The following is a 20604-nucleotide window of genomic DNA, read 5'->3' on the forward strand; positions in this document are numbered from 1 at the left end:
TTCTGAACGTCAACAACTGCGGAGACAAAACAAAACGTTAGTTCAACTTTGAAAACAGTACGAGACTATCAAAGAAATTCTTTCAAAAACATTAAAATAGCATAAAATCTTAACAGGTAAAAACGAAATGACGGGCTCAATGTTAATTAACTTCGGTTCCAAGAAAAGACCGCCTACTATTAGGAAAGGTCGCATATAAACAAACATAAAAATTAATTTAAATAAGTTTATAATAAAAGGAAGTTAATCGAAGAGGCCTATAAAAGGCGGAGAGATATAAAATAAATCTATAACTTTGTTAAGCAAAATTAAGAAAGAGAGTCTATACTCTCTTCGACACCAACACTTCCGTCTAAGGGAAGGGTCGGCCATTTAAAAGTGAAAGAGAGTTCATACTCTCTTCGTCACCAAAATTAAATCAAATTAATTCCAAAAACTTGCTAAGCTAATGATAAAGCTTCCTGAATAGCGAAGGCTAAACTCTAGAGCAAATACATCACCAAATCGTGAACAATAACTCCAGAATCAACAGCGTATCCAAGTAGGTCTAGCCGGTGGCACGACAGAGGAAAAATTGAGGTGGTGTTGACAAGAAGTACTGGAGTACCTGACCACAGATGGCGCTGTTGTGTACACCCCCACCTGTATAGCGATCGCTGGCGTATCCCGACCGTAGATTTCTGTCGGGCAACAGAGTTGACAGCTACATGATCATCGGGTAAGATTAATATTGAAAAATTCATTTTAAAGTGTTTAAGAAATCAAATTAATTATGCAAGTGTCATAAAACTGGAAATGCAATTCGTAAGCATAACTTACAATGCATTTTAAGAAGGATTACTATTTCCCATATTAAGAGCTTGATGATCAAATGCTAACACTGTGAGGGTCATTGGACGTATCCTATGTCTGGATATTTCTACTCTTTGGCACCATTAGATGACTTATTGCTTAAATGCACATTACAAAAATGTAAACTATCAATCAATGGAAAAGAAATTTATTCAGATACTGTATATGATAAAAATATATTTCTAGCCTTATTTTCCAATAAAATGTCCACCCAAAAAAGATACTGGGTTTTGGGAACCAAATCTTTTGGTGATGGGTTGGTGCTCTAAGGGTAAAGATATATTTCCCAACCCCCCAAAAGTATCAATCTGAATTTAGTGAAGATCTGATGTAACAAATAGCAATGAATACAAAGAAAAGTTATAATGTCACATACCTGTGGCTCCTCAAGAGGAAAAGGTTTATTCAAATTGGCACTTCTGGTAAAGGCATCCAGATATATTCGTGTCTCTTCTTCAATGCTGTTGGTACTGAGCGGAACGTTTTCTCCAGGCAAACTTTCCGACAAAGCAGTATTTGTGAAATCTAAAGCTTCTTCTTTAACTTCGGCTTTCATCTAAAAAAATATGTATGGTATTCTTTAAGCAACAAAAAAATTATAATTAATGAAAAAGAGGAAATAATAAAAGCTAACAATTATTTTTCTATAATTATTCTAAATCATTCTCATAAAAATTTGCACAAGTTCTAATATTGCAGCCTTTCCTAAGATACTTTTCCCAAACCAGTGAGCTAAAATTTGTAACTCTAACACTGCTGACCCAATAAGTTTGTTATTAGAAAATGAAATAAAATAGTTTTTATCAGCCATACTTGTTCATTACATTTGTACTATAGTACTTGTATATTACATTATGTCCATGCTACGGAGCCCAATTGCATACACTTGTGTTGATCAAGATCCAAATACCTTTAAGCCCTCATTTAACACCCAAGATACACATTAAATTTCTGCTAGACTTCAGAGGAAAACATAATTTTGCATTGCTCTTCCAGATTTTAGAATCACATTGTGCCCCTTTTCATCATTCATTTCAATTTGTGTAAATTTTTTTTTCTTTCTTTTAATCATGAATTTTTTTTTTTCACTAATTTGGACAATAATTAATTGGTGTTTTATGCTTTGATGAGCGTGCACGTCTTTTGTTCTCACAATTACTGTGAGAGTTAGTCTTCAGAGCTTTAGTTCATTACAGCATATGCAGTAATTTACGATTGTGTATGGGATTTTTGCTCCAACCATGCAGTTTGTTTTGCAACAATCTCTTGACTTCGGCTCACTGCTTACAAGTAAAGTTTTTTGCCAAAAAGTCTACTACCAAAGAGTAAAGCAAGCATGTGTTATTTATTTAATTAATATCTACATAAATACATAAAATAGCAATTCAGGGGAAGAAGCAGCTCATACACCGGGAAAATTAAATTTCTTGATGATGCAAATATATGGACAAGGAAAACATAAAAGTGAGGGAGAGAACAAAAATATATTTTCTGCCAGTATTGAAACTTAACCTACCATGACTAATGGTCACAATGATGAAACAATGCAAAGGTAGCCCACCATACCCACATTCCTGAATTAATGATTACCACAATTCTCGTTTCATGCATTTTCAGTCACCGAGCCACGGTAACTTCTCACCCTATGATACATCTGATCAAGAACACAGGATGACCTTCTGCTGTCAGTAAGATGCAGTGTAGTTTATTTGTAAAATCTTTCCCCTCGAATGCCCAGTCCTTCCAAGGCATGTTTGAAGAGCTTGTACATAAACGATAAAGTTTCACGCATTGTGAGGTGCAGTCATGCAGGCCTGAGTAACAACAGTCTGGTCTTTGCAATAAAGTCTGCGATGAATAAAAGCCCCTATCCAGATCAATCCTAACTCTGTGTGACCTTGGCAAATTAGGTATGCAATTTCCTTTTGTTGAGGAAGCAAAAGCTTCAAGAAATGCTGTCTTCCCAGTATTTAGTAAGACAAAGATTCTTTCTCTTAGGGTTTTTGGATGGGGCTCTGAAGTGGCTGCTAAGAATCAAGCTCATTAATTAAGCTTTCAATAGTCAAATTTTCCAAACACCCTGTTCAGAGTGCCGAAAGTCCTTTCAGATTTCCGGAAGTTAAAGTTTTCATTCCAATAAGCTCTATGACATGAGAAAGACCCATCTTATAGACCTTGATATGACACAAGACAGCTTCTTCTGGAGGCAGAGGTGAACACCAATCCTTAAATCACAAGATTAGAGGTGCTGGTGAGATGCCTTTCCCATTACATTACACTAACACATGAATTTGCCTTGTAGAGCCAAGTGGTCAATGGTTTAAGACCTAAGAAAGACCCATCTTGTCGACCTTGATTTGACAAAAGACAGCTTCTTTTGGAGGCAGAGGTTAGCAGCAAAGCTTAAATCACAGGATTAGAGGTGTTGGAGATTGGCATCTTTTCCATCACACTGACACACAAATATGCCATACAGAGCTAAGTGGTGAATGGTCGGCAGAAATAGAGAATTGAAACAACAGCAACTTCGAAAAGTGCTCATCTTCTAAGACCTTACTCGACAAGTTTTGCGCTAAAAAGTGTAGAGTTCGAATAAATCTGGTTGGTCAATCAGCAGTTGCTGATAGATAACTCAAGAAGCAGTCCTGGATTAAAATTGGAGAAATACATGTCATCATGGAGAGCCTGAATTTTGCTCAGACTGACATCAAGAGGGATGGGCTTTAAATTAAAGAGAAGACACTTGTTTATAATGAGGGATGGGCTTTAAATTAAAGAGAAGACACTTGTTTATAATGTCTCAATTACGAAGCATCATATTGTGTTTCCATTTGGACTAAGCCCAGCGATAAACTGTACAAGGAAATAGAGGTTAAGGCTTGTTGTGAAGTTCAAATGGGCTACGAACCATAATGCATGTGCCTTGCCAAGTTTCATTCGGAAATCATTTCAGATTGTAAAATCAGCTCCTCTTTATTGAAGTTGTCTGCATGGACATTCTGCTTCCCTGGTACAAATCTTTGGGGAAAAGTTTGACTTTTTCCCTCTGCCCAACCAAAAATCTACACTGGTAGATAACGGTGGTTTACATTAATGAATTTTGGGTACAAGGCACCATAATGGGACTAGGGAGACTATTCAGTTCTATGGTGTAACTGGGGGGGGGGGGGGGGGAACTCCTCGAGTTGCACAATGAAGTAAAACTTAGAGAATTGACTGATGAGAGAAAAAAAAAAATGGAATGAAGATAAAGAAGGCTAATAAGGGGTGAGTCTCGGGGTCAAATGGATGATACAAAAAACCATTAAGTATTGCCAACAGTGCACGGCGTGAATTTCACTGACAGCACTTGGCCTTCTACTGGAACACACAGTGGTTATAGTGGTTTGGGGGTTCTCTTCTCCCCGGTTCAAAATATAGGTAACTTTGGAATTGAATAGTGATTAACAGTCACAGCTCATGACCTAGAACTCCAGAGGTACCCGCCTCTCTTGACGTATCTGAAAATAACCACATGGCAGCCAAACCCACAGACTAAAAAAACCAACAGTTTTAATGAAGATATGAGCTCCACTCACAAACTACACAACCAATAGGTTGTCAGAAATCTTACAGAAGTCTGTACAAGATAATTTACACCATAAACACTAGTACCAGTCCTATGAGGATGGGAACAGCTACTCTTGAAATATTTTCCATAGGACCACTGTACTGTATAAGTTGTAAAAAGTAATAAAATTACTAGTGTCTTTCTTCTCCTCTGAAAATTAAATATGTACAAATGAAAATACCATATGTGAAAGAGGAAATTTCTTACAAATAATGTAGATGAGGCATCAATAACTTTCAATAAATAATAATAACAGCACTATGCAGTGTAGTACAGTACTGTAGTGTACTGTACGAAGATCCTACCACTATTCCAAATTCCTATTCACACTTTTAAACATATAAAGCAGAATGCAATATCGGACTTACCAAATTTTCTGGTGTATCCGCAAGACCAGCATTAGATTCTTCTAATATATTAGCTAAAGATCCAGCACTATAATCTTCTTTGATTCCTCCCAGACCAGCTAATGTATAATTTAATGCCCGAGGTGATGCAGTCTTTGTCTCAGGCCTTGGGTCATGTAGAGGCTCTTGACTTGAAGTACTTCGTTTACTAATATCTACATGGGACTGATGGACTGGACTGTGACTGTAAGTAGAATAGGTTGATGTTGCAACAGACAAAGAGGAGGAAAATGATGATTTGTTAGTTTCAGGCTCTCTCGCAGGGTATAGATCACCAACTTCTGTTCGAGAGACAGCATTATTTTCCCCATTCTCTTTTACATTCATTGGTGAGGACGGCTCTACTGACTGGGTTTTGTCAGATATAGATGAAGAAAGGGAAGGGGATACGTAGTCAGGACTTTTAAGCATCTGTCTTTCTTCGGGTTTCCTTCTTTTAGGTGAAGACATTAATGCATAATGATGGCTATAAAGATTTTCTAAAAAGTGGTTATCCAAACCTGCATTTTTAGAACTGGCACTGGTAGAATCATCTTTCAAGCCACTATGTAGCATAGGTTCTGACCGTCTTTTCCTGGAGACTCCAGAACTTTTTTCTTTCCTTGGCTCACTGTGGTTTTTCTCTGGATCAGAGCCTTCACCAGAGCTAAAAACTCCTAATCCTTTAATCTGTAGAGCTTCAGCCGTCGACAGTAACAAAGGTACTTCTTTCTGAGGAATGTCTGTCTGTCCCGTGTACATGAAGTCTATCAATGCCTGCATTTCTTTGGCTGCTATTCCTCGCAAATATACAATTGGATGTTGACATGGCACATCCCCTAGAATGTGACGGAAGTAATCGCTGCATGTTACCAACACTAGTTTATGTGCGGCAAAAGTCTTGCCATCACACGCAAGCGTAACATCAGTTAAGGTATTCTGAAACCAAAACAAATTAATTTAGTCAAAGGAATATACTATGGAAATCAAAGTAGCTACACAGAACATTAGCAGTTTAAGTAAACATAAACAAAGCAACAAACTTTCATAAAATCTTTATACAATGATGAATGAAGAAAAATACATTTTGTCACTGAAATTTATGCTATCTGTAAACAATATTAAGACAGCAACTTCCGAGTGCTGTATAGACTATAGAACAAAATCACTAACTAGTAAACATATCACTGAAAAAGTAATTTCTAAAAACCTTGAATTATTTACCCTAAACTTTGATTTAACTAAAGTAAGACATAGCTTAAACCTGAAAACAATGACAATATTGCTGTATTTTCACAATGAAATTAATTAGAGTATTCAAATACAATTTCCACGCAAGTTCGTTGCTGATCCGATTCTGGGAGGGACAACTTCCACCCCTAAATCTATAACATAGATTTCAACAGTTCTCCTTATTGGTATATTATTATTATAATTACAGTACTATGCTATATGCCCAGGAGCTCCAACAGGGAAAATAGCTCAATGAGGAAAGGAAACCAGGAAATAAGAAAATTAATCAACAATTGAAATGAAGTATTTAAGAACAGTAACAACAATGAAAATCACAAATTTTAAGTAATATGATATTTTGATTATAAAATAAAATTTTGAATATACTTACCCGGTAAATATATAATAGCTGCAACTCTGCGGCTCGACAGAAAACACACTCAAAAAAAAAACTCGCGAGCGATCGCTATGAAGGTTGCGGGTGTGCCCACCAGCGCCAACTGTCGGCCAGATACCACTCTTGCATGTAAACAAAACCTTCAATTCTTCTCGTCCCGCTGCGTCTCTATTGGGGAGGAAGGGAGGGTCTTTAATTTATATATTCACCGGGTTAAGTACATTCAAAAATTTATTTTATAATTAAAATATCATTTTTAAATATTTAACTTAGCCGGTGAATATATAATAGCTGATTCACACCCAAGGCGGTGGGTAGAGACCAGAGTTAATTAAGTTTACAGCGTATAAGCTAAGAGTTTTTTCATTTTGACAGTTATCAATATAACAAAGCCAAAATATATAGGTACCTGGTAAGGAAGTTGACTTAGACGATTACTCTGCCTTGTAAGTCTGTCTTCCTCACGGAGCCCAGCGATCCTCTTAGGATGCTGAAAGACTCCCAGGAGCTGAAGTATCAAGGGCTGCAACCCATACAACAGGACCTCATCAAACCCCTAATCTGGGCGCTCTCAAGAAATGACTTTGACCACCCGCCAAATCAACCAGGATGCGAAAGGCTTCTTAGCCTTCCGAACAACCCATAAAACAATATTAAAAACATTTCAAGAGACAGATTAAAAGGATATTGGAATTAGGGAAGTGTAGTGGTAGAACCCTCACCCACTACTGCACTCGCTGCTACGAATGGACCCAGTGTGTAGCAGTCCTCGTAAAGAGTCTGGACATCTATTAAGTAAAATGACGCGAACATTGACTTGCTTCTCCAAAAAGTCGCGTCCATAATACTTTGCAGAGATTTATTTTGCTTGAAGGCCACGGAGGTTGCTATATCTCTAACTTCGTGCGTCTTAACCTCAAGCAAACATCGGTCTTTTTCATTCAAGTGAGAATGAGCTTCTCGTATTAAAAAAATCTGATAAAATATGACAAAGCATTCTTTGACATAGGCAATGAAGGTTTCTTAACTGAGCACCATAATGCCTCAGATTTACCTCGTAATGACTTAGTACGGGCTAAATCGAACTTAAGAGCTCTAACAGGACATAATACTCTTTCCAGTTCGTTGCCTACGATCTCTGATAAGCAAGGAATATCAAAAGATTTAAGCCAAGGACGAGAAGGCAGTTCATTTTTGGCCAGGAAACCAAGTTGAAGTTAACAAGTGGCTTTTTTCTGTAGAAAAGCCGATGTTCTTACTGAAGGCATGAAGTTCACTGACCCTTTAAGCCGAAGCCAAGCACACTAGAAAAAGTGTCATGAGGGTGAGATTCTTCAGGGAGGCTGAATGTAATGGCTCAAACCTGTCTGACACGAGGAACCTTAGGACCACATCTAAGTTCCATCCAGGAGTTGCCAAACGACGTTCCTTAGAGGTCTCGAAAGACTTAAGGAGATCTTGGAGATCTTTATTGTTGGAAAGATCTAAGCCTCTATGTCAAAAGACCGAAGCCAACATGCTCCTGTAGCCCTTAATCGTGGGAGCTGAAAGGGAGCGAACCTTTCTCAGATGTAAAAGAAAATCTGCGATTTGGGCTACAGAGGTACTGGACGAGGACACAGATGCTGACTTGCACCAGTCTCGAAAAACTTCCCACTTCGACTGGTATATTCTAATGGTAGAAGCTCTCCTAGCTCTTGCAATCGCACTGACTGCCTCCTTCGAAAAGCCTCTAGCTCTTGAGAGTCTTTCGATAGTCTGAAGGAAGTCAGACGAAGAGCGGGGAGGCTTTGATGGACATTCTTTACGTGGGGCTGACGTAACAGATCTACCCTTAGAGGAAGACTTCTTGGAAAGTCTACCAGCCATTGAAGTACCTCGGTGAACCACTCTCTCGCGGGCCAGAGGGTAGCAACCAACGTCAACCTTGTCCCTTCGTGAGAGGCGAACTTCTGCAGTACCTTGTTGACTATCTTGAATGGTGGGAATGCATATAAGTCCATAAAAGACCAATCCAGTAGAAACGCGTCTATGTAGATTGCTTCTGTATCTAGGACTGGCGAGCAAAAGATTGGTAACCTTTTGGTCAACGAAGAGGCAAAGAGGTCTATGGTGGGTTGACCCCAAGTAGCCCAAAGACTCTTGCCCACGTCCTTGTGGAGGGTCCATTCCGTGGGTATCGCCTGACCCCTCCGACTGAGACAGTCTGCCAAGACGTTCAAGTCCTCCTGGATGAATCTCGTCAACAGGGAGATGCCTCGAATTCTTGACCATAAGAGAAGGTCCCTTGCGATCTCGAGCAGCGTGAAGGAGTGTGTGCCTCCTTGCTTGGAGATGTACGCCAAAATTGTGGTGTTGTCTGAGTTGACCTCTACCACTTAGTTTCGAAGAAGCTTTCTAATATCATCAAGGCCAAGTGGACTGCTAATAGCTCCTTGCCGTTGATGTGCATGCTCTTCTAACAGGTCCACAGACCCGAGCATTCCCGACCGTCCAGGGTCGCACCCCAACCCAAACCCGACGCGTCTGAGGACAACACGTAGTTTGGGTTCTTGACTGCTAGGGATAGTCCCTCTCTCAGACTGATATTGCTGTCCCACCATTTCAGGCATGCCTTTACTGGTTCGGAGACTGGGAATGATACCGTCTCTAATGTCTTGTCCTAGTTCCAGTGAGAGGCTAGATGGAACCGGAGAGGCAGAAGGGGTAGTCTCCCTAGTGAGACAAACTGCTCCAGGGATGAGAGAGTCCCTACGAGACTGTTCCAACTCCTGACTGAATAAACGTTTTCTTTTCAGCATTAGTTGGACTTCGAGCAGGGCTTGACTGCGAATCTCCATCCCCAAATATAGAAAAATCTGGGATGGGATCAGTTGGGACTTTTAGGTTGACCAAAAGTCCCAACTCCCTGGCCAGACTCAACGTCCAATGTAGATCCTGCAGACAGCGAGGACTGGACGATGCTCTGAGAAGCCAGTCGTCCAAGTACAGGGAGGCTCGGATCCCCGATAGATGGAGGGATTTTACCACATTACTCATGAGCCTCGTAAACACGAGAGGCGCAGGAATAAGGCCAAAGCACAGGGCTCGAAACTGGTACTACACATTCCTGTAAACAAACCTCACAAACGGTTGGGAATCCGGGTGTATAGGAATGTGGAAGTATGCCTCCTGAAGGTCGAGAGAGACCATCCAGTCGCCTTCCATAAATGCTGTCAAGACAGCCTGGAAGACTTCATCGTGAAGTTTGTCTGAACACATTGAGCGCTGGGGAGAGCCTATGAGGTTTGAGAAGTCTATCTGGGCAGAGGCAGGAACTCCCAAGCCGAGAACTTCTCTCATGTCATATCAGACTCTCGCTCTATAAGCCAGCTTAAAAGTAGGGAAAGCAAAGGCTGTCTCCCCCAAACTCCTCCTGGTGATAAACCAGTCGTCTAACAAACGTAAAGCTCTCTTAGAAGAGCGAGAGAGCACTAGCTTATAAAACAACGGCTTTGAAGTAGCTAGGCCTAGTGTAAGCTCTGACGTTTAGGCGAACGAGGAGCAGCAGTTACAAAAAGATCCGGACAAAGATCCTTAAAAATCAGCATGATTTATTTAAAGTCCATAGAGGGCTAAGCAGCTTTAGGCTCCTCTCCGTCTGACAGAGTCCTCAAGGGAATATCAGTAGGAGGGGGAACAGCAACTTCCTCATCTGAAGGAACCTTGTCCGACAATAGCCGAGTCTCAAACAAGGGAGAGACCTACCGTGGTGGCAATGCTTTACAAGCAGAGTCCACACACACTGGTGCATTAGTAGCGGACCAGGACGCAACGTCATGTAACTGCTTGACAGTCTGTGAACCGTCAACAACAACAGGTGCGTGAGGACGCACAGCGTCCACTCGAGACTGCTTTGACCGCCTAGTCTGAGCACACACACTGGTGCATTAGTAGCGGACCAGGACGCAACGTCATGTAACTGCTTGACAGTCTGTGAACTGTCAACAACAACAGGTGCGTGAGGACGCACAGCGTCCACTCGAGATTGCTTTGACCGCCTAGTCTGAGCAGTCTAAACAACTCTAGAATGCGGAGGTTGACGCTCAGCGTCAAAACAAGTCAACTCCGATTGTTGGCGAACGTCCTGAACGTCAACAGGAGCATCAGCAAGTGGCCTAACGTCCAAATGTGGCTGAAAATCCACACGAGACCGCATCGAGTGTGGTTCTAAACAACCTGACTGACGTGACTTGGCTACGCCAACGTCAACAGGACGCACAAAGGAACGTTAGGGTGGCTGAAGGCCAGGATCTCAATGAGATAAACGGCTAGACTCAACGGACTTATCGGCAGAATAGTCTTCCATAAGGGAGGCAAGCTTATTCTGCATGTCTTGCCGTACAACCCATTCAGGATCAACGGGAATGGTTGCGGTAAGAGACGAGGGTAACGTCTGTGACTGCAAAACCTTGCCTACAAAAAGACTCTCGGAGTCTGTGTTACGCTTTTGTTTAGGCGGCGAGCAGTCTTCCGATGACTGCATAGGGTCAGAGCTGTCTTAATGGTTAAAACCAGGACGCTGGACCTGTCCTGAAAGGACTGACTTTCGCTTAAAGGGCCTCGAAACCTTGTTCCACGGTTTCTTATGCGAAAAGCCTTCGGATGACGAGGAGAAAATCGTCTCTCTCGCCTTATGGTAGGGGTGATCTTGGTAAGATACACCTGATACCATAGAGGGAACGTCTGTTCGCTGATCAAGGCCTCTCGAACCCATAAGTCGTACGACATTACTTCTCCCCTGGGCTTGGGAGCTTGCAAGAGGTCCCGGACTAGGCGAACGACAGGCACGAACAGACGAACCCTCGGTCGCAACACTGATAACACTTTGCGCAATATCACTTTATCACTACGATTTTCTGTTTTGCACTTAATTCACTGAAATCGAATTTTTTAAACAATTCACATTAGGTATGAATAAAACTGATTTCTACCTGAAGCACGCAATTCTACCCTCTATCAAAAGGTTATAATTGCGAAATCAGTCGTATAATGTAAGAACATTAATACCAGCAAAAAACAGTAAACATATTTTAACATAAAAAAAATCAGTGGCTGGGGAAGAGACTAAACACTAGTTCATTCAAAACTACGTTTTCAATCTCTCACCGTAAAGTGCCTTGGGACGAGAATAAAAACTAAAAACGTTTTATCCTTTCTCCCCGTACAGAGACTAGGGACGAGAGTAACTCGAGAACAACGTTACTCGCTTGGGACGAGATAAAGATCGGAACGTTCTCTCTCCTCTCTCTCTCTCCGTCTCTATCTCTCTCTCTCTCTCTCTCTTGATTCGCACCGAAGAGAAGAGCCCACTTACCTTTCGTCAATAAACAGGTTATTTGACCAAAGGAAAAACTGAAAGGTTTTTCAATTAAAAGTTCCTTTAAAATAGTCTTTAAAACATTTAAGCTTTAAAAGAAAAAAGAACAAAACGTCAGAATCGATTTACCCTTTCTGCAAAGTGAAACCGTGATACTCTCTCTCTCTATCGTAACGATAGAGCGCAAACTGCGTAGCATAAATAAACTAAACGTTAGTTCATCTTTGAAACAGTACGAAGACTATTCAAAGAAAAAAGAAAACTATCATAAAATATTTACTAAAAATATTTCATTTAACAAGTTTTAAATCATTAGCTCTGTAAAAGTTATTTACGATTGAAAAGGGCTCAACGTTGTTTAACTTCGGTTTCCAAGTTAGGACCGCCTACTCTCAGGAAAGGTCGCATATAAACAAATCATTAAAATTTATTTTGATGTTTATTATAAATGGAAAGCTAATCGAAGAGGCCTAATAAAGGCGGTTGAGATATAAAATATATAGAGGAAAATCTATAATTAATTTATAACGTGATAAGATAATTGCTAAAAGCCTAAAACACACTTCCGTCTAAGGGAAGGGTCGGCCATTTAAAAGTCAAAGAAAGTCCATACTCTCTTTCTTGTCATCAAAAATTAAATCTATCCAAAAACGAGTTCAAGATTTAAGATGAAGATAAAACACCTGCACTGCGAAAGCTCAAACCAAAATGAAGTACTTCACCAAATATGTTGAGAAAACTCCAGGTTCTACAGCGAGTATTGATACATCTTGTCGTCAACGTCGACAGAGAAGAATTGAAGGTTTTGTTTACATGCAAGAGTGGTATCTGGCCGACAGTTGGCGCTGGTGGGCACACCCGCAACCTTCATAGCGATCGCTCGCGAGTTTTTTTTTTAGTGTGATTTCTGTCGAGCCGCAGAGTTGCAGCTACTGTATTATATATTCACCGGCTAAGTTAAATATTTAAAATTGTATTTTCCTAACATACCTCGAACTACTTTCTTAGGAGTACAGTACCTGGGATCTCCTCTCATCCGACCAGAGTTTTGTGTAGTTTACCCTACTTCTGTTTTCTGTGAGGACTAACCTCAGGTGGAAGGATACATGCACTGAGGCTAGGCCCGGGTCAGGGAGCGTGCTAGCTTGGGTCTTGACCCTCAGTAAGTTCTTGGTTGTTTAGTTACTTAAAGGGTCCGTAAGGCACTCGGGGATGGAAGGGCGGGCCATTACCCGAAAGTAGTTCGAGGTAAGTATGTTAGGAAAAATACAAATTACCTAAAATTTGTGATTTGTTCCAACACGGAAACTTACCTCGAACTACTTTCTTAGGAGACTTGCACTTTAGGAGGTGGGAGTGTCCTTCTTGACCCCTAGATCTAGCTACGCAGGATGAAATGGGACCTAGATAGGGGGCTAGGTTCGGAGGAGGCCAGAAAACGAAACGTAGGAGAAACTACACAAAGAGCTCATGTTAGTGTCTAAGTAACTCACTTGTGCAAGAATTCCTCGGAGATGTGTCCTTTGAGGATGTTGTGACTAGAGGTCTTGTGCCGGCTCTACCTGAGTCTATCCCGAGGGAAAAAAGAGTGAAGGAAGAACAAGGAGGTTTTAAGGAAACGAACCTGTGTCTCTTGGTCTTACTACCCACGATTGTACCTGGGGCTATACCGTTAAATCGCTTGGAGCACGGAGATGACTGTTCCCATAGAGAACCTGTCTAGGGACTTCCTCGAGCATTCCTTCAGGTAGTGTGTAGTGAAGGTAGACTGGTTAGACCAGGCGCCTGCTCTTAGGATCTGTACCACTGCCATGTTTCTTTCGAAAGTTAGGGAGGTACACTTAGATTCAAAAGTCCGCCGACATTCAGGGAGAATTGCTCGTCAGAGGTCTCTAGTCTTACCATGACAAAACAAACAAAGAGTTGCATTTCTTACTACTTCTTAGGAAATAGGCGGAGCCTTGTCCAAGCTCAGCGAACGCTGGAAAATATTACAAATCTTGTTTTCATATTTTATGCTGTGGTATTATTTGACATCTCAACTATCCAATACAAATACACAAAACACACAGACAGACATATATATATATATATATATATATATATATATATATATATATATATATATATATATATATATATATATATATATATATGTGTGTGTGTATGTGTGTGTGTGTGTGTGTGTATCTAGAATCTGTATAAGCATGTAGAAATTAATGGAGTGGCTTAACTTAACAATTCCTTCCGTTAACAGCTACATTAGATTGTTCGGAGATCAGACATTAGTCTAGTTCCAGTTTCATCTATGGCTCGATGTTGTAAAGTATTCATAAAAACGCCATATATGAGTTATACGAGCCTTGAGGACATTCACAGAGAGAGAGAGAGAGAGAGAGAGAGAGAGAGAGAGAGAGAGAGAGAGAGAGAGAGAGAGAGAGAGAGAGAGAGAGAGAGAGATTACAGTAGTGAATGTAGTAATTGGTCACCATATAAATTGATTTCTAGAGATTCATGCATATCAGGAGAAATTTTCGCTTGATATTGCAATGTTTCCAATAAAAATTATTGTATTATGCTTCCAAAAACTCAGTTTTAGAATGCTAAATTGATTGCTAAATACTTTCATAGTCCTTCAGATATTCATAGATAGGATCATTTTGGAATACATAAGGATACTTTACTGAAAAATATTTCCCAAGTCATTCAGATTCAAGGGGATGTGCCATCTCAGTCTTTAGTTCGCAACCATACTTGTCCTTTATTCATAGAAGTTTTTACTTTTCCTTTTCCGCCCGTATTTGTGGCTAAGAACGGTTGGCATTGACCTTTAAACTAGAATTTTAAATATATACTGTAAAATCTTTGCTGTGTTGCTAATTCAATCTTTATTACAAGGGCTTTAATTTGCTTGATAATTACTGAGGCCCTATGACAAAATTGGAGATAGTTATCATCGAGTAGAGATAACGGGATTATTTTGTTGGACTTGAATGCTCATCCACATAATGGTAGATTTTGGAATAATAATAGCTGTAATTAGAGAATCGTTGTCTTATGAGTGTTTGAAGGATTCGTTAGAGAGAATCCTTATACCAACATTTGTCCGGCTCGAAGTTATACTATTTAGTTACTATAGATCATTAAGTTCTGTAGTCCTCCATATACCACAAGTTTTCCAATTAATATGCTCATAACGAAAGTACTCTGTAGGATAATTTACCCGTTTGCTTTAAAATCAACCAAGATATCTTCGTTAACTGGAATAATTATAAAGGAATGTGATTGAAATTGTATAAAAAAGGTGAGTGAAATAGTGCTCAAAATGCCTTATTTTCTAATCTAGCTAAGGAATATCTCGTCTTGGCTTCACACAAATTTCAAAAGGTTCCAGGTTGGAATGGTCAAGTGAAGGTGTTTCTTGCTGCTGCTTATGAGAGATTTCTTTTCTTGAGGGATAGTGAGAAACTAGGAACTAAAATTGACGGCCTTAGATGAATACCGGCGAAAAAGGCAATTTTTCTTTAAAGATACCCAGGATGTTTAATAAACGAATGAATGAAAGGAACACAAATAGGAACTTGATCATGGAGACTTACGCCTATTTGAATCACGATTATTAGAAGTCCGCGTGATCAAGCTACGTAATTTTCTGAAGATAAAGCTACTAGTAATTACATAATCACTGATAACTTACAGCCAAGGTATTAGTGTAGGAAATCATTTTGTGCTCATGCCCCCTGCGCTTATATTTTTTTGGAAAATTAGAGAATATATTACGGGAAAATTAGTATTTCTTACTTTCATTACAAAATCTTGGGAAATTATGTCGTTCTGAGGACAAGAGACTTTTTTATATGATTTATCAATAAAGCAAATTTCTCAAAGATTTTGCTAGAATGTAATAGTGGTCTCATTTACCGCAATACAATTCCTTTTCGATTCAATACACTAAATTCTGATTGTATTCAAAGGGCTATGCAGTCATCAGTATTTACTGTTTCCGTCACAGATTATTTATTATGCAAAGTTAATACTGTAGTTAACTTTGGTTACTAATCAACCTTAGAACAACAACGGCTATTTATTCGGTTGCTGCTAGCTACTACAAATGAACTAATTATGAATTAGGTTAGCAATATTTCATGGAACATTAACGGTTATCAAATTAGATTGAGGCAATGATACAATATTTTACAAGTTGTATCAAGAATTTCTTAACCTCTTTCCACAACCTCTAAAATACAAATGACTTCCTTGTTCCCTCAAATACTTCAGTGTCGGACTGCCCGGGGGAGGAGTAATCCCTACCCCTTCCAACCCCCCCCCCCCCCCCCCCCCCACCACCTACCCATCCATTGAAAGTGTCTACTGGGCTCCTCAAAAGAATAGTAAAAATAATTTCATATATATATATATATATATATATATATATATATATATATATATATATATATATATATGTGTGTGTGTGTGTGTGTTTTGTGTATTTGTAGTGAATACTCGAGGGACAAATGATACCACAGTATGAAATATGGCAACTCGATTTATAATATTTTTAAGCGTTCGCTGAGGTTGGACAAGTCTCCGCCCATTTTCTTGAAGGTAGTAAGAAGACCAACTCTTTCTTTGTTTTGTCATGGTAACACTAGAGACCTCTGACGAACGATTCCCCTTGAGTGTCGGCGGACTTTTGAATCTAAGTGTACTTAGACCCCTAATGTCATGGGGCCTGGGTTTTCCCAGCAGGGGAATGCCTGCACTGCTATAGGCCCTGATAATCACCTGTCTTAGCCAGAAGGAGATAGTGTTTTTCGAAACCGGCTTTTTCACTGTACCTGTGGAGAAGAAAAGGCTCTTGATGGCAGGACGGAGATTAGCAGTCCTCTCCAGGTATTTCCTTATGGTTCTGACAGGACACAACCTCAAGTCCTCTGGATTGCCTGAACGAGGAATTGCTGGTATTGAGAAGCCCTCAAACCTGGGATACCACACTGCTGGATTCTGGGTCTTAGCCACAAAAGTTGGGACGAACTTGAAGGAAATCTCACGCCAACCCTTCGCGTGTGAGACCTCGTAAGACAGTCCGTGAATCTCACCCACCCTCTTAGCTGATGCCAATGCCAACAGAAAGACAGCCTTGAGGGTGAGGTCCCTGTCCACTATGTCTTTCAGGGATTCAAACGGGGGTTCACTTAACATCTTCAGGACTCTCGCCACATCCCACTGCGGTACTCTGACGGCTTGAGGGGGACATGCGTGTTCGAAGCTCTTGAATGAGCATTGAGATATGTCTCGAGGAACCCATATCGATGCCCTTCAGGAGGAAGACTTGGCCTAAGACTGCACAGACTCCTTTGATGGCCGGGATAGACATACCAACCACGTCCCTGAGGTGTACCAGGAAGTCCGCAATCTCTGGAATAGAGGCCCTCAACGGCTTGATGTTTCTTGAGCACCACCACTTCGTGAAGGTGGTCCACTTAGCCTGGTACACCGCTGCCGATGAACGCCTCAGATATCCCGACATCCTTTCGGCCGTTCCTGCTGAATAGCCTTCCTTCCTCAGGAGATGCTCGATAACTTCCACGCGTGAAGGCGGAGGGACCGAGGATTGTCGTGGAACCTTTGGAAGTGGGGTTGCCGCAGCAGGTCCGGCCTGTCTGGAAGAGGCCAAGGGGGAAGACATTTCTTTTAGGTCGGCGAACCACTCTCTCCGGCCACCAGTGCGCTACCAAAGTCATCCTTAGGTTGTGGGCCGTCCTCACCCTGTTGAGCACTTGTCTGAGCAACGCGAAAGGGGGGAAGGCGTATACGTTCAGATTGTCCCACCAGTGTTGGAAGGCGTCCTCCAACGCCGCTTTTGGGTCTGGGACAGGAGAACAGAATACGGGGAGTTGTGCGTTCAGTCTTGTTGCGAAGAGATCCATCACTGGCAAACCCCATTTCTGGATGATGAGCTTGGCTACCTCTGAGTGCAGGGACCACTCGGTTCCCACCACTTGACCCATCCTGCTGAGTCCGTCGGCCAGGACGTTACTTTTCCCTGGAATGAACCTCGCTGCGATCGTGATCTGTTCTGACGTGGCCCAATCCAGGAGTTCCAGCGTGAGATCGCACAGCTCCCTCGATTTCAGTCCTCCCTGCTTCTTTATGTATGCTACTACTGTGGCGTTGTTGCACATCAGTGCCACGGTGTTTCCCCGTACAAGGTTGACGAACTGTAGGCACGCCCTTATCTCTAGGATGTTTATGTGTTATGCCTTTTCTTCTTCCGTCCAACTGCCTCCTGCTGACCTTCCAAGGAGATGGGCACTCCATCCCTCCTTGGAAGCGTCTGTGAAGAGAAGCATCTCGGGGGCCTCGGATGCGAAGGGCATCCCCTTGAGGGTGTTTGTCTGGTCTTGCCACCACACTAGGGCTTCTTTTGTTTCTGGGAGAACAGGAACCACCTTGTGGGGGGAATCTATCTGGTTCCATAGTCCCTTCAGATTCCATTGGATGTTCCTGAGTTTGAGTCTCCCTTGGGGAACCAGTTTCTCCAATGACACGAGGTGACCTATTAACCTCTGCCAGTCCTTTGCTCTCCTGGGTTGTCCCGACAAGAAGGGGCGGAGGATTTGGTCCAAGTTGGTCAGCCTCTCTTCCGACGGAAAGGCTCTCACTAAACGGGAATCCAGGACCATCCCTAGATAAGTCATCCTGGTGGAGGGTGACAGATGAGACTTCTCCAGGTTGATGGTGATACCCAGAATCTTGCAGAACTGCAGTAGCTTCGCGCCTTGATCCCATAAAACTTCCTCTGAAGATGAAAGGAGCAACCAGTCGTCTAGGTAACGAATCAGGCGGATGCCCCGTTCGTGAGCCCACACTGAGACTGTTGCGAAGACCCTCGTGAAGACCTGAGGCGCTGTGGATAGTCCGAAGCAGAGGGACCTGAACTGCAATATCTGGGCACCTCACTTCACCCAAAGATACTTCCTGCTGGAGGGGTGAACTGGGATTTGAAAATAAGCATCCTTGAGGTCTATGGACATCATGAAGTCCCCTTTCCTCAAAGACTCCATGACCGACTTCGGGGTGTCCATCCTGAAGTCGGTTTTGTACACAAACTTGTTGAGGGCCGAAAGGTCTATGACCGGTCTCCAACCTCCTGTTGCCTTCTCAACCAGGAAGAGCCGACTGTAGGAGCCCGGGCCCGGCTCCCGTACCGTTTCCATTGCTCCCTTTGCTAACATCGTGGAAACTTCCTCTTGCAAGGCTGTCCTCTTCATGGGGCCCTTGGGAGCCAAACACTCCGCCCGAATGGCTGGAATCAGGGGTGGAGGTTCTGCCAGAAATGGTAGCCTGTACCCCTCCTTCAACACTTGTTACTGTCCATGGGTCTGCTCCGTGGTTTTTCCATGTTTGCCAAAAAAGTCTGAGGCATCCCCCCCACCTGAGGCTTGGGCAGGAGTAGGGGCCTCTCTCCCTATCTTCTTCTGAAGGAACGACCGGTGCGACCCCTCCTGGAGGCCGAGAAGGAAGTTCTAAACGAGGCTGGAGCTGATACTGCTCCCCTACGGGAGGGCTGGGACAGCTGCGACCAAGGAGCTGCTGGGGAGTCTCTCCTGTGCTGGCTAGACGAGGCTCGAGGAGTAGCAGGACCATCGGACGCAAGCCTCCTGTGGATGGGTCTCCGCGGTGCTTGAGGTCTGGGAACACTCACATCCTTCCTCTTCAAGACCTCCTCCATGATGTCCTCTGTCTCCTTCAGGGGAAAGAGGAAGTCTTCCCATAGGGGCAGGCTCCTCAGGGCCCTCGCTTCCCTGTACGGTATCCGCCTAGACAACTTGCTCAGGACAGTGTCTCTCCTCCGAAGCACCCAGTTGGCTGATAGGGCTAGGGACTGGTAAGACAAGAACTTCAATGCTCTACCTCCCGAGATAATTAGCTCCTTCAGGAGAGCCTGATTCCCTGGAACTGAGAGGTCATAGGAGGATTGAATACCTACGATCGTGGAAGCCCACCAGTCTAGCTAGGTCTTTCGCCATCTCCTCCATCATCGTCGCCTCTGAGTGGGAGAAGCAGATTGGGGCTGATGAGGCTCTGTCATCCGGGGCCCCTTGGCCTAAAACTTCGAGGGAGGGCTCCAACTTGCAGGCCCCTGGACGCTGTCACTCTGGCAGATAGAATTTACTCTGGGACCTCAGTCCCTGGAGCAACTTCGAGGAACTCTGAGATTTGGGGGCCTCTGCATTGCCAGCCACAATCTTGTTGACGTGAGCTCTACCGAGCCTCACGTCCCTGGCCACTGGAAGAGCCAACGGAGCCCTACGCTGGACGGGGGCCTCCATTAGCCTATTGAGGCTAGAGCACCAGGGATCCTCCGCGGAGGGTTTAGGCTCCTCAATCCGATGGTGTCGTCTAATGAGGCGTATCACCCTCCTGTAAGCCGAGTCCTCCGCTGGGGCACCCTCCACGTCGTCGTCGATGTCCTCCGTCTGGCGGCCTACTTCTCTAGGAGGAATCCCTCCGACGGATGCCTCCGCGTAAGGTTCTGGACGCAGGACGGGCATTGCCGTGGCGGCAAGGGCCTCCATCCTCTGTCTTTCCTTCGTCATGGAGGACGAGGCTTCTGTGGGCTTGCCCGACGGAGGAAGCAGAGTCTCCTTCTTCAGCGTCCGCGGTGCCACTTTCGAGGGCACGACGAGGCTGCCCATCCGAGGGGACGACTCCCTCCGCTGGGCGGATTGAGTCGGAACCCTCACGGTCTTACGCCTGTCGG

The 20604-nt window shown here is 42.9% G+C and overlaps 1 protein-coding gene across 2 annotated transcripts in view; it reads right to left on the reverse strand.

Annotated features, from left to right (window-relative positions):
• LOC137654636 (longitudinals lacking protein, isoforms H/M/V-like) overlaps window positions 1-20604 on the reverse strand; it is a 46863-nt gene that overhangs the window by 11700 nt on the left and 14559 nt on the right. For both annotated transcript variants that reach the window (XM_068388438.1, XM_068388440.1), the window contains exons 3-4: window positions 4831-5787; window positions 1229-1408 (exon numbers count right to left, since the gene is read on the reverse strand). In XM_068388438.1, the coding sequence (XP_068244539.1) occupies window positions 1229-1408; window positions 4831-5787 (1137 nt within the window). The remainder of the gene's footprint in view (window positions 1-1228; window positions 1409-4830; window positions 5788-20604) is intronic.

The sequence above is a fragment of the Palaemon carinicauda genome, chromosome 15 (genome assembly GCF_036898095.1).
Source record: "Palaemon carinicauda isolate YSFRI2023 chromosome 15, ASM3689809v2, whole genome shotgun sequence".
Classification (NCBI taxonomy): domain Eukaryota; kingdom Metazoa; phylum Arthropoda; class Malacostraca; order Decapoda; family Palaemonidae; genus Palaemon; species Palaemon carinicauda.